This window comes from Cynoglossus semilaevis, chromosome 19 (assembly GCF_000523025.1).
Source record: "Cynoglossus semilaevis isolate Cse_v1.0 chromosome 19, Cse_v1.0, whole genome shotgun sequence".
Lineage (NCBI taxonomy): Eukaryota > Metazoa > Chordata > Actinopteri > Pleuronectiformes > Cynoglossidae > Cynoglossus > Cynoglossus semilaevis.
Genome location: NC_024325.1, coordinates 11,883,957 through 11,898,232, shown reverse-complemented (window position 1 = coordinate 11,898,232; position 14,276 = coordinate 11,883,957). Strand labels below are relative to the sequence as shown.

The 14,276-nt window shown below is 41.1% G+C and overlaps 1 protein-coding gene across 1 annotated transcript in view; it reads right to left on the bottom strand.

Annotated features, from left to right (window-relative positions):
- Positions 1 to 519: 519 nt before the first annotated feature.
- The window catches only part of doc2b (double C2-like domains, beta), a 72,504-nt gene continuing 58,747 nt past the window's right edge, over positions 520 to 14,276 (bottom strand). The window contains exons 6-9 of the mRNA XM_008333006.3: positions 6,110 to 6,267; positions 3,090 to 3,171; positions 1,236 to 1,332; positions 520 to 1,152 (exon numbers count right to left, since the gene is read on the bottom strand). Coding sequence (XP_008331228.1) covers positions 1,019 to 1,152; positions 1,236 to 1,332; positions 3,090 to 3,171; positions 6,110 to 6,267 — 471 coding nt within the window. The 3' untranslated portion in view covers positions 520 to 1,018. The remainder of the gene's footprint in view (positions 1,153 to 1,235; positions 1,333 to 3,089; positions 3,172 to 6,109; positions 6,268 to 14,276) is intronic.

Here is a 14,276-nt window from a genome sequence, read left to right as displayed (position 1 = left end):
AACCATTTACCTAAATAACATTTGTTTTTGTCAAAGTGTTTCTGTTATGATCCAGTCGTGGCTAAGGACGAGATTTAAACCCCGTTACTCAACAACCTACATTCTTCATAAGAACCCGACCTAATAGACAGTCAAAAGTTTGGTCGGTAAACTTATGTTTAACCTTTGTTTATTTCTGTAAGAAAGCTATTATCCCATTTAATATGGAATCAGAAAAGGCTGAAAGTTTAGTTTGTACAGATCAGAGGTTTGTTTGATTCAGAGACCAAAGTAAAGAAGTCCAGTTTCTACTGCTCCAAAACAAAGGTTCCCATTTGATAGGTTGTGACCCAGGAGTGGGTCATATCACTATACAGTATGTGGTGGGTTGATTTAGCATGAAGAGTAATGTTGGCACAGTTAAGATGCTAGTGGACTGTTTCAAATTGTAACTAGATTTGGAGAGAATTCTGAGTTCCCTTTCCTTCTTTTCTTTTCAAAAGGAAACAAAGGACAAATGATTTAAATACCCTTTCCTTCTTTTCTTTTCAAAAGGACAAATGATTCAAATGTCAAATCTAGTGCAAAATGATCAAATATGGTTGTGTTCATTTGCTCTATTACACGTGTACTATTAGCCATTAACTGTGCTGCATCTGGAATTGTTGAAGATCTTCAGTGGTAGCTTGATGCTCCTTCATGTAGCATTAGCAAAAATGTGTAGTTGCTAATGGTTTACAAGAAGTGCCTGTGTGAAAAGACTAGAGAAAATCTGAATAAAAAGAATCTGTTCAATTCAACACTAAAATTCAAGCATTGACACAAAATAAAAACCTTCCTTGAATAAAGTAAAATAAACCTGCAGCTTTTATCTTAAAGAGTGTTTGGGGGGTGTTTTTAGCTGAGCCCTGTTACAGAGGAGATGTCACAAGTGGTTACGGCCAACAAAAGCTAAAATCCAGAGAGAAAAGGTTTGATACAGGAGTTAGGAAAAAATGGTCCTGAAGAACGTGGGACTCAACAGATCTAGGGTCTTGGTTTAGTCATTTAAAGAACCGGGTAATTCGTTGGTCAATGTGTGCCAGCGCTCTATTTTCTTGTCCTTGTTTTTTAGGCAATCGAACCAGTGTTTGAGCCTCTCTCCATTTGCATTGATGCCCAGAGATACACCGCCTGAAAAAGAGTCGGGGTAAAAAGACAATGAAATGCAGAGGTTGTTCAAATGTCAACGAGCTACAGAAGGGAAGCATTCTCACCGATGAAGTCGTTGGACTTTCCAATGTCATAGTCCCAAACAGTCACCTCCAAAGTCTTTTTGGTGAGATCTGCATATTTGATGTCATAACAGAACTCCTGTAGAGAACAGAAAAGAAGCAAAATCAAGTCGACGACTAGTAAAGTGACAGAGTGAGGCGGCTGTTCCAAGAGCTCGGCCACCTTGCGTCGGCGTCTGTAAGCGTGCTCGTATCTCAAATCTTTAATCGTATCTCAAAGCAAAAATTTGCTCGATGGCTTGCCTTTGTATGTCGGGACACTCGTATCTCACGGTTTTACTGTACTTATACCCTAAGCGATTCTGAAAACCCATTCGCCTTTGTACATATTTGCCAATACCCCACGAACAGTCATACTTCTACAAGGATGATTCCAAAAAAGCTGATTATTTTTTTTCAAAAGTTGTCGGATTTTAGTGAAGCTTGTTATGTTGCACCTCTCAGGTGTCTCCAGCAGCTTTGACACGTTTTACCATTATTTTATGTATCAAGACAGATAACATGGAGTGTTATGTTTTCTTGTCTCACTGCAGTGATCAGAGTTTTCTTTTTATCACTGTCACACTTCGAGTGTGTTGATGCTAGCACAGAGCTACCAAGTTTAACGCAGGCTACAGCAGTCAAGTGGTGCCGCCAGTCCACAATGGACCAGAGTCTATAGGGTCTGGACCTACTACATGTCCCTGCACCTGGTCTACTCAACCAATCTACTGAACAACCTTTGTAGTTCCTGGACATAAAGGAAGTCAACACCTCCTGTGTTGTACAGGAGGATTAACAAGCAATTGAGAAAGTTGAAAAAACTAAATGGGAAAAAAAATGTTGGAGAAAATGTCATCCTGCTGGTGTGTGTGTGTATGAGTAACAACACCCAATGATTTACAGACATATTCTTCTGAGCCCAGTTTTGGTTTCCATCTTCAAAAACAACCGACTGCCAAGTCCTCAAGGAGCCAGGAATGCATTTCTGATTTGAACTGCATTTATAGTCAATCACTTCACTTATGAAGCAGACGTTCAGCTGTGAGCTCCAGCTGCTCTGCTGTATAAAAGAACCGCTTCAGAAGGGTCTTAGTGAACAGTGCGAAGAAGTTGATTATTATTATTCAGACGTGTCAGCGTGCAGCAATTACACCTGTTTGTCACCACGAACCCCGACTGCCGTGTGTTGTCACGGGAATAATATTGACTGCTGATGAGTCGGGGGCCAAACAGTAACTTCAGTTAAAGAGTCAAACTCTTTTTTTTTTTTTTAAGAACCTATTAAATATTTATGACTGTTCATGAGTCTGGTAATTATGTGGGTGTGTCAGCCAGAGCAATGGGAATTTCTATGACAAATTATGGATGAGTGAAGCTTTAAAGTGACAGTAAAGGGTTTCTTTGATTGGCTGGTTGTACTTGCAGCAAAGACAAGCAAGTGTGTTGTCTCAGAGAATAACTTCCATTCAGGGCCATCGAAGTTTTGTCACCTAGTTTCTTTTGACACTGTATTTTTTGGATGGAATCCGACTGACCTATCAAATTCATCAAAACTATTCATTTAAAAATAAATTTTGAATAGCTCCATAAATTGCATAAGATTGTTATCATACCTATCATATCATTTTTATTTATATGATAAAATATTCAACAAACATTTTTTTCACACTCTTGACTTTGATTGTTCACCAAAATATATTTTTTGTTGTTGTTATTGTGAAACACACTCGTCTCCCAGTAACCTTCACTCAGAATGACATTGTTTTCCAAGCCCAGTAACCTTCACTCAGAATGACATTTTCCAAACAGAAAAGAAGAATAAAGTCAGGGAAAAGAAACACAGTCATGCTTCACCTCGTTGAACTCAGGGTTGAGAGTCTTCTTCTTCACGGCCGTCTTGTGCTTTGACTTTTTGTTCTCGTCTGGCTTCAGGTACCTGCAGAAGGAGGAAGAGGAGGAAGATGAACTGATTTTGCAGACCTGACAAAGCACGTACTGTCGTTGTAGTTGTCAGCTTCACTTTGGAAAAGCTACACATTTTCTCAGCTGCTATTCTATTCTGTCCTCCAGAGGGTGCTGTGGTCCTGACCTACACTACCCCGACTGACGCCTTTAATTCCACAGGCATTACATACTGTACATTACTGCAAAGACTGTTACCACTGGTACTAAACACATGTGAATAAAAACAAATCCTCAAAGAGAACTAAAAACACAATCATTTAAAAAGTAAGTTGCTCCGTTTTAAAGGACAGTTATGTAATTAATGAGATACTAATATTATATAATAACTAATATCGTTTGAGAATCTGTTGCTACAGACACAATAAAAATGTTAACACAATTATAGTTCTTCAATACTCATGAAATACCCAGTATTTAATAACATATTATTGTATGTATAAATGAACTAAATTAGTATTTCTGTATGTAAAATTTTAAAATATTTCATGTTTAAAGTATAAATAACGACTGGACTGGACGAGCGTGAAATGTGTTGATCTAGAAAGTTCTCAGTACTACTGTATAGGTCTGGTGCTTTGATAATGACTTGAGGTATGTCTCCTCACGGCAGCACCGTGTCAGCAGGACCTCCACTGGCCTTCTACATTATTAAGCAGCAGCTACAGATAGAAATCTCGTCAGTGCTGTGTCTTTTAATCACTTTGTTGATGTGTACATCTAGAGCGGCCGCTGAGCGTATGCTGCCAAACATGTGGCACAGAAACAAAGAGCTGACAGTGTTTTGACAGATGACTGACTGCTGAGGTGTTGTTGCTCCTGCAGGTCACTGAGCTGTTCCAGTAAACAGTCAGCGGTGGGAACAGATTGTCAGAGCCAGTGAACAGTATGTGTTAATGAACCTGTTTTCTCAGGATTCTGACTCTGCCTTCATACATGATGCAGTGTGTTCCTGTAACAGGTCTTGGTGCTGGATGTTGTTCCTCAAGTTTTAGGCAATAAAACTTATGTTCAGGAGCCATGTTTCACTTCACACTAGTTTCTTTTCTTTCTTTTTTTTTTTTTACCTCTCCTGGTACGTGCTCACTGGCTCCACACTGGCTTCAATTTCCCCAGGCGTCACACACTTTTAAGGAGAGGCTAAGTGGGTTATTGCTCACAAACTCAGCCCGAGGGGGCAGTGGGCTCTGACAAGGTTGTTGATGAGGAAATTGTAGCGAACCTAATTGTTGCAATGGGACGACTGACCCCCAGGCACAACAAGCTAGGAGTTAAAAGTCAGGATGCAAATGAACACTGCCGTGTACAGCAATTTATATCGATGCTGTTAAAATGCAGCCGTTGACATTCTTAAAGGTACAATACACAATATTCAGAAAATAAATATAGTTAGGGTCAGCAAAAAAAATCTGACACAAGATGACTGACTACTGATAAAGATGTACATTTAGTAGTTGCTCATTGTGAATTGTATTGTCTTGCCCTTTCAATTTCCATTTAAGGGGCTATTATAGAACTCCTGAAATATATGTTGGTTACAAACCAAACAAGAGCTCAAAGAGAGTTTTGTACGTTTCTTAAGTTTTTTATATCCTTGACTTTTTTTACTCTGTGTGAAAGCTGGTCCTGTTTAGTTGAACACAACACGAAGAAAAAACAAAACCCAAAAACCTTCAAAAGCTCTGAGTCTCTCTTATTTTTTGTTTTTATAGACATATGCTGCCACCTATGAGAAATGACAAGTATTTCATTGCCACTAAATCAAAGGGGAGTTCCTTAAACCTAATGGAGACCGCATTTTGTTCATAGTAAGAACTTCTTGTCCACAAATGTTTGCAGAAGCAGGTTTTTAAAAAACACTTGTGACCGTCATTACCAACTGCACGTGACATCATGAATTCTTCTTCTACCAATGTGTGAATGTGTGGCTTTCACAGCACACTTGGATTTCCCAGATGCCCCTGTCATTAGGACACAATAGAGCCAATTATCGTCGGCGGTGACAGCTGTGTCTTGACGGCCAGAACATCAGCAGCTCTGTGACCGAGACCCAGCCATGTCTATGATGGAGTTAATGTTTCCTGATTCCTCCTCTAACAGAGTTGATCTATTATCTGCCTGACAGCGCCTCCACCTTCAGGAGGATTGTGCCAACCTTAAACCATCAGAAAGCTGCTGTCAGTCCTCCTCCTGCAGGAACGTTGTGCTTTTGTTCTCGCTGCGTGCGCAGCACAGACGGAAAATTAATTGCACTTTTATTGCTCAGACAGATGAAAGACTCTGGGAAACGCTCAGGTGTGATAAATAGCGCTCTCCTTCAGACTGCAGCCCCGCGGTCGGCCTCTGGTGCTGCCTGTGCTGCCTGTTTCATGCAGCTGATAATCGCTGTTAGTCTGCTTCTACCTCGGCTGAAACGTCAGTGCTGCCTGCTAATCTGTTTTAACTATGTTAAAGTGTGTATGTGTGTGTCCCTCTCACCCACGTCCTCCCACCTCCACCTCCACTAAAACACCAGTAATTGTTCTGGACATCCTGCCTTTTGAGTGAGAGGAAAAAGCAAGAACTGAGTGGATATGACACCTAGAGTCCAGAATATTAAAAGTATGTGATTTATGGTCTCTCACTTTTCATCAAAAAATATGAATATCCCCCTGATACAAGCACTAAAGAGTTTTATGGTTCCTCTAGCCTGAAGTTGTGTCTGGAGGTTGGGGATTGTTATTGGTGTAACTCATTAAAATGACAGAGAAATTATCCTGTTCACTTTTCACGCTGCCGCCTCTGAAACAGTCCAGTCGTCCTCTACTCTGTCACTGACACAGCAACTACTGCAATAGAAAAGCCGACTTGTATTTCAGTGACTCGTCATTTCTACAGGTGATGGTCGGCGAGTGCCTGTGTGTGCCACTGACGTTTTCACGTAGGGGTCGGAGAAGCCGTTGGCATCCATGGCGGCGAGGTGAGCGCATCGTATGATGCCGACCACCAGGCAGGACTTCTGGGTGTTGTACTTCAGAGAGATCATGATGCGACCTCGCTCCTCCAGTGATTTCTCCTCTGTTTTGTTGACCTGCAGCGACAGAGACGACAAAAAGTTTAGGGATCCCAACTTTGACTTCCTGTTTTGAATCTGTGTGATTAAAAGTTTGCAGCTGCCACATCAGTCGCCTCCTTTTACAGTGGCGTGTCTGGAAAATAAGCACTGATTGGCTGATTAATGTCTGCTGCTCTGTAGATGGCGACTTAATAGCCTCATCAAAACTAATTCCTGAGACGAGATAAACAGCTGATATGACACATGACCTGTGTGTCAGAAGTGTGTGTGTCACAGAAATGTGTGTTCTATGTCCCACACAAAATTACAGATCATCAGCAGTGAACTCTTACTGCAGTAAACTCCAGGTCCCGATGCAGGAAACTTTCAACCCATTTAGCTTCAGAGCTTTAAGCCGACACGATTACGTTAGCTAAAATTTAATGGTGATTTTTTTTACATTGTCCTTCATGTAGGTAGTATAAATACTATGTACTAACTTACTACTTACTTACTACTAGTGAGACCCATAAACTCTCACTTCCTTTTACTTGGGACAATAGGTAAAAGAATACAGTGTCACTTTAAATATTGGATGTTGAAATACAAAATACGTTAGCGTAGTTAGCATAAAGTCAGTGCTTCTAATTTATTTATTAGTTACAGAAAATACTCCACTGCTTGACTGGCTTACTGTTGCTACATTGTCATATTGTAGTTTATAGATTGGAAATCATTTAAAGCTGTTGCGCATGTGAAGTATTACTACATTATCATAAGGTTACAGCACAGAATATGACATGATTTAAACATTAGCTGTTACTGCATTAATGTGATAATATATTGATTTCATTAGTTTTTTTATCATTAGATTTCATACTTATGAAATATCTGTTTTATTTACAACTACATCCAGTCATTGTTATATAATGATGATGTACTTGAACATGTCTATTATGTAAATACATTATAATGTGAGTATTTGGTACCTACTTCCATACATGGCTGTTTTTACAGTTTTAGAAAAAATCACACCCATAGTTACTACATTTAGAAACTTAAAATATCTGCAGTACTAGAGAGTCGCGTTCAATGTGGTACTACAGGAGTACTCTGTGTTACTGTGTTTCTATTATAATGAATAGCACTCATTATTTTAAGTTCTACTGAACGCCCTTTACTGTGTTACACTTGTAGAACAATCAATACATTTTTACAGACACACACACACACACACAAACAACTCCTCAATGGATACTGGAAAACTAGCTCTATTTTAACTGCAGGATGAACAAAGTACAAGCTGCACACACACACACACACACACACACACACACAGACTGAAAACAATACAAATGCTGCTGCCTCAGCTGGTAACCAGGCAAAGGAAAATAGATTTCTTTTCTTTCCTTTCAGCAGTTGCAGAACGATTCACGGACTCACGCCGACACACTCGTCATTACATGCGTTCTTCTCTTTCTTCTTCTATTTCGACTTCTGCTGCACACAAATAGACCCGAGCTTTCATTCCACAGAGGCAGGTCACTGCAGCCAAGGATGGACTTCATGATTCGTTTAAAACCGCAGCAAAAAAATAAGGATGGACTTCATGATTCGTTTAAAAACCACAGCAAAAAAAATATAAAAATCTTCACATACAGTAAACCTGTCTGTATCACTGCCATCTCTTTACACCGTCGGCTCCACTGAGCTGAGCTGGGCTTTTCATAAGTCAAAGGAAAGGAGGTCCACGTGAGGAGAAATCTGTACATCTGAATTATTTGAATTAAACCACGGCCGTACCTCTAGTACTGTACTTTTTGTTTGTGTACTTGCTTACACCGAGTACCATCACTGATACTTCTTTAGACTGACTTTCAATAAATACGCAACGTTGTTTGCAGCAGACTCCACATCAGCTTATCATGAAATCAGACATTTTTCCCACTCATACTGTACCTTGAGTGACATTATCTCCCTGTCTCCTCTGTGCAGAGATTTTCTCTTTAGAGAAATAAAAAAAACCCATTATATACAAAGTTATTGCACAGCTGCAGCTCAGACCTGGCAGTTATTTCATTTTTTGCTTTCCTTTCACTCTCTTATTGTATTCTATTCTGTGCTATGCCCAGTGACTCAGAAATGCAATTTAGCTGCAACACTTCCACAGTCGCTTTTTTTCCCCCTTCCACCAGAATTGGCATTTCCCATAGCTCAGCATTTATACACACATTATAGAACCACACGTATCAGCAGAGCCAACGCACAGGGAGGATTAATAACTTCCAGCTTATCAAGGTCTGCTCCCCAGAAAGTACACGAGCCAGGGAGGATGAAGGCGTAAAGGTTGTGAGTTCACACAGTTTGGTTGGTGCTTTTTGGGGGGAAATTCAGTCGTTACGGCTCACAGCTACCTGCACTTTGTGGCTGAGTTAAATTTAAAGCTGTATTGGGCCCAATAGCCACAAAAGCAGCTGACTGTAGTGTCATCTGTAGGTCGTAAAAGTCTAATGTTTTGGATATTGGCTCTCTGTCTGTATCCCCTCAGGCCCAGAAGCTTTGACTGCAATCAAATCCGATTTCACTTTTCTATGAATTGCTACAAAAAACATACAGTATGTGTAATACTTGTGTGATGACTAGGAAACCAATCTCCTGATTTACCAGTCGTTCTTTGTTGCCACCCTCATCATCTTAACCTGCATATATGTGAAACTGAAATGAGTTTTCCAGCTTTGGAAGAAGCCCCTGAAGGAGCCTGTTACTGGATACTAGCATCTGGTGGAGTTGCCCCCTCCAACTTGGGTATTATTTCAGACAAGCATATCTGGAGGGAGACCCAGAAGAGTAGACCAAGATGAAGGAGACTTGGTCCAGACGCCGCAGCAAGGTCAGGTTCTCGGCACCGACGAAGAATTTTCATACAGAGATGATTCATTACACGGGTGAGTTCCAGGACTTGTTTGTCACTGGGCTCTAAACCCAGACTGGCAGAGGACACTGGGTCATATACTGTATCTTATTTCAGTATTCTTGAAAAAAGAATTCTGTATTTTAGAGCATTGGCCTTCAAAAGGATTGGCCTTCAATTCTGAAATCTCCCGTGATTGGCCAAAATCATTAATAACAATCCAAGGCACAGAAACATACATGAACATACAGACACCCGTGTAAACGTCCTCTATTTATTGTTTTAAACCAGAACAGAAAAAAACCCATTATATACAAAGTTATTGCACAGCTGCAGCTCAGACCTGGCAGTTATTTCATTTTTTGCTTTCCTTTCACTCTCTTATTGTATTCTATTCTGTGCTATGCCCAGTGACTCAGAAATGCAATTTAGCTGCAACACTTCCACAGTCGCTTTTTTCCCCCCTTCCACCAGAATTGGCATTTCCCATAGCTCAGCATTTATACACACATTATAGAACCACACGTATCAGCAGAGCCAACGCACAGGGAGGATTAATAACTTCCAGCTTATCAAGGTCTGCTCCCCAGAAAGTACACGAGCCAGGGAGGATGAAGGCGTAAAGGTTGTGAGTTCACACAGTTTGGTTGGTGCTTTTTGGGGGGAAATTCAGTCGTTACGGCTCACAGCTACCTGCACTTTGTGGCTGAGTTAAATTTAAAGCTGTATTGGGCCCAATAGCCACAAAAGCAGCTGACTGTAGTGTCATCTGTAGGTCGTAAAAGTCTAATGTTTTGGATATTGGCTCTCTGTCTGTATCCCCTCAGGCCCAGAAGCTTTGACTGCAATCAAATCCGATTTCACTTTTCTATGAATTGCTACAAAAAACATACAGTATGTGTAATACTTGTGTGATGACTAGGAAACCAATCTCCTGATTTACCAGTCGTTCTTTGTTGCCACCCTCATCATCTTAACCTGCATATATGTGAAACTGAAATGAGTTTTCCAGCTTTGGAAGAAGCCCCTGAAGGAGCCTGTTACTGGATACTAGCATCTGGTGGAGTTGCCCCCTCCTACTTGGGGATTATTTCAGACAAGCATATCTGGAGGGAGACCCAGAAGAGTAGACCAAGATGAAGGAGACTTGGTCCAGACGCCGCAGCAAGGTCAGGTTCTCGGCACCGACGAAGAATTTTCATACAGAGATGATTCATTACACGGGTGAGTTCCAGGACTTGTTTGTCACTGTGCTCTAAACCCAGACTGGCAGAGGACACTGGGTCATATACTGTATCTTATTTCAATATACTTGAAAAAAGAATTCTGTATTTTAGAGCATTGGCCTTCAAAAGGATTGGCCTTCAATTCTGAAATCTCCCGTGATTGGCCAAAATCATTAATAACAATCCAAGGCACAGAAACATACATGAACATACAGACACCCGTGTAAACGTCCTCTATTTATTGTTTTAAACCAGAACAGGTTCACGTGTCTTTGTGTCTGTGAGTATGGCGGCGTTCATTTCCAAGTTGCTCAGCATTCGGAAACAAGAAAATAATGAAAAGACAAAGAGGAACTGTCAGGAAAATGGGCTGTGCAGATTTGTCTTCTCCGCTGTGCTCAACAGTCGGTCCTACAGTGTCCACAGCAGGGCGCTAATCAGATATCTCCAGTGAAATGACTCTCTCTTCATGAATCACAGATGGCTTTTGTGTGACGTCTCACAGGACTTGTGGGTTCGTTTTCCATTTCATCTGGCGTGCCAGAGTGTCTCAGACACCGCCGCCTCACTTTTACTGTCAGATCAATTTAGACCTGTCTCTTCTCAGAGTGTTTGTTCATGTTTAGGACAAGCCCTCCTTGTCTACATCTTTCTGTTTCCTTTAACAGGGTGCACTCTGGGAAATCCGTGACAAAGCCAGAGGCTGACAGGAATACAAGAGCAACTTCAGACAGGGAGGATGTGTGAATCTCAGGCTGTCTGGATGGAATCAAGGTCGACGGACCAGTCCACAAGTCCAGACGCTTTTGGCACTCACAAACTTCGAGATGGTAGGTGTCCAAACTTTTTAAAAAGGGAACAAATCTGAACTTCCAGGAGTCAAAGAACATTCCTGACGTCCAGTTGACACAACAGATTCAAATCATCTCCCAGAATTCCTCCGTCTTACCTACTCCCCTGTTCTGAACCTTCCTAACCTGTTCATCGTGGTCACTCCCAAGAATAATCTCAATACTTTTAACTCTGCCCACTACTGGATGGACTGAACTCGCACCCTGTTGGTTTCACATATGACTGATACCATACACATTTCTGTGCTTATAATTACTGATTTTTATTGTCTCCTAAAATTCACAATAATCCAGGTTGGGATACGACTCATATGAGATTCAATGTGAGACCATTGATTCTCGAAACATCACGTATAGATTTTTTTCAAATTGTTTTTGTTCTGCAACTGAACCACTACTGTAGGTCCTTACCCACTTCTCATCTTTTGAGCCAAACATCGACTGAGTTTTTGTCACCGCCTCCTAGGACAACGTTAAAAATGTAATATCTCTGGAATGACTGAGCAACGTGAACTGGTGAAAGCCAAATTCACCTTCATCCAGGGATATTACCAGACCGTGTTCTTAGTATTAGCTGTGTTTGCCCTGGAGCAGAGTAATACCTGGAACTCAGTCAATATCACTCTGAGGAGTACTGTGCTGGGCCACTGTGTGGTCAGTGTGTGTAGCTAAGCAGAAAGGGAAGAAGCTGATGCCTATCTCACGTGGTTATGAAGCTGTGTATCCACAGCCACGCTCGGAGCGTTACATCAGAGGCGTTCGCGTCTACTCTGCACTCAATCCAATTAATGGACATCCTCCGAGCCAATCTTAGTTGTGTTTTCCACCAGGTGCTGGTAAAATTAGCTGGACAACGTAGAGCAAACAACACTGAGCTGTGGCCTGTTTGATCCTGGAACTGGATTTGTGTTCAAAACAGGAAATAGAGTTTTATTAAAAGCAATCTATGAAAAGTGAATATAACAAAGAAAAACATGTTTTTTTTAAACAGGTGGCAATGTTTTAGTTCCAGATGGTTTCATTTGAGGAAGTACAACAGGTTCTGGGAATGGGTTCTGTCAACACTTCCTGTAGAAGATAGAAATACAGGAGCTGAGCTTGTTGATGTTGGTACATCAACCTCCATGTCTATGGGTGATTAACTACAGAAGGTCGTTCACCTTTAACTCATGGGTTCCCAAAGTGAGGGGCACAGGCCTCCAGGGGCCAAGGAACATTTTTAGGCAAAACAAATGAATTCTAATTTCAGTTCTTTCATTGTTTGTGCCACAGCTCGAAAAGTCACGGGGATTTGCAATTTTTCTTCCTGCAATTTTGAAAGAATATAAGTCGGACAAATAGAGCAAACACTAATTTAAATATATATGGCCAATCAGTTGAGTTGAGACACGCAAACTCATTCAGAAAGACCCTCAGTTAGAGGCTTGATGGGCCTCCTGCTGTAAGGCATGAGCTCTAACCACCTTGCCACCATGTGGCCCTTGATGTAAAGGAAATTCAATTAAATCCTTTAAAAGGAACCAAAACATTAGGTCCTGTGTTTGTTTCTATCCCACAGGACACTCTCTCATTTTAAACGAACCATAAACTCTCAGAACATTTGGAACTCATCCAACGCTCAGACATATATTTCCCTCAAGGAGAACAAACCAGAAATTGAAGGAAATACCAGATGAATGCTGATGATGTTCTGTTGCCTCTGAAAGAGTTGGGAACATGTATGGTGCCGACGTTTGATGATGTAATAAAATTCCTATATTGTGTTTACAGCATGTTCCTGTTGCTCCCATGTGGCTAAAACACATTTGGTCTGCAAACGGCTTTGTAATGGCTTCATGTGCAGCAGGAGGAATTTCATCTCCCATCTATCTGTGATGGACCTATCAAGGCGTGAGAAACACGCTGAAGAAAAGATTATGAGCAGAGGGATAGGAGCTCAGGGGTTTAGATTCATCACAGACACTTTTATTACATGTCAATAAAATATGTGTCTCTGGACCAACATCAACAACCTCCCTTTTTATTAGCATAACCTTTAGTTCGCTAATTCCTCACACTAATGATACTCCAGTTGCATGGCAGGGTCAGAAATCAACGGGGGAATTGGCCTTTACAATTTAAATGATGGCTGCTTTCAATGGCCCTCGTAAAATATAAAGCGTCAGCTGTCCAGACAGGCTTCTTCAGGAAACACAACAGCAGTGTCTTCTGCAATACGAAGAAATTATATTTGTCTTTTGAGTGTTGGATTCACAAATGGATGGGTGTTAGATCAAATGAAAAAAATCACTCAAATGTGGCCTAAAAGTCTACAAAAATAATTAAGAAACATCTAAAAACGTCAACATCATTCAGTACTTTATGAGGTGATGCTGTTGCATCTGTTGTGTTTCCACAGGGAAACATATTGTTTTTCAATAAAAACTTTGCTTTTAAATATTGTCTTGCTTATCCCAAAAACAAGCCTGAGGCGCCCCCTCCTCCCCTCCCCGCCCCCCCAAAAAGAAAACTAATTAAATCTGCCATTTTGTAAAATGGCCACAGTGTGGCTGACAATTCTGTAATCATCTGTCACAGTTAAAGCCTTTCATTGTCCAGCTGGACTGGTGGACATCCAGGGAAATACACAAATGTATTGCTCAGGGACAGTGGGGACAGTGGTCCAGGATTTTGCGCCAGATGATTGGCTGCAGGCGCTCACTTCCTGTGGTCTGATGCCAAGGCTGGGTCCACATCCAGAACGGAGGCTGGCAGACGTTCCCATCAGAGCAAAGGAAATTTGGTAAGTAGTCAGAACGTTGTTGAGAGGACACAGCTGCTCAGGCTCCTTGGGACACAAGTACAAACACTTCTCTCTGACTCAAAGATATTAAATATGGAGTCAATGGAAGCATAACTCGATGAACCTGAGGGTCTTTTTATGGGACTTCAAATATTTGAGTCCAGCTCTATCATTTCAATATTTTTCATCCGTTCACACTGTGGCTAATCAATTTTATTTTTCTGAAGTGACTTTAACTCTCTATAATACAGACTCTTCCTGGTATTATGGAAGAC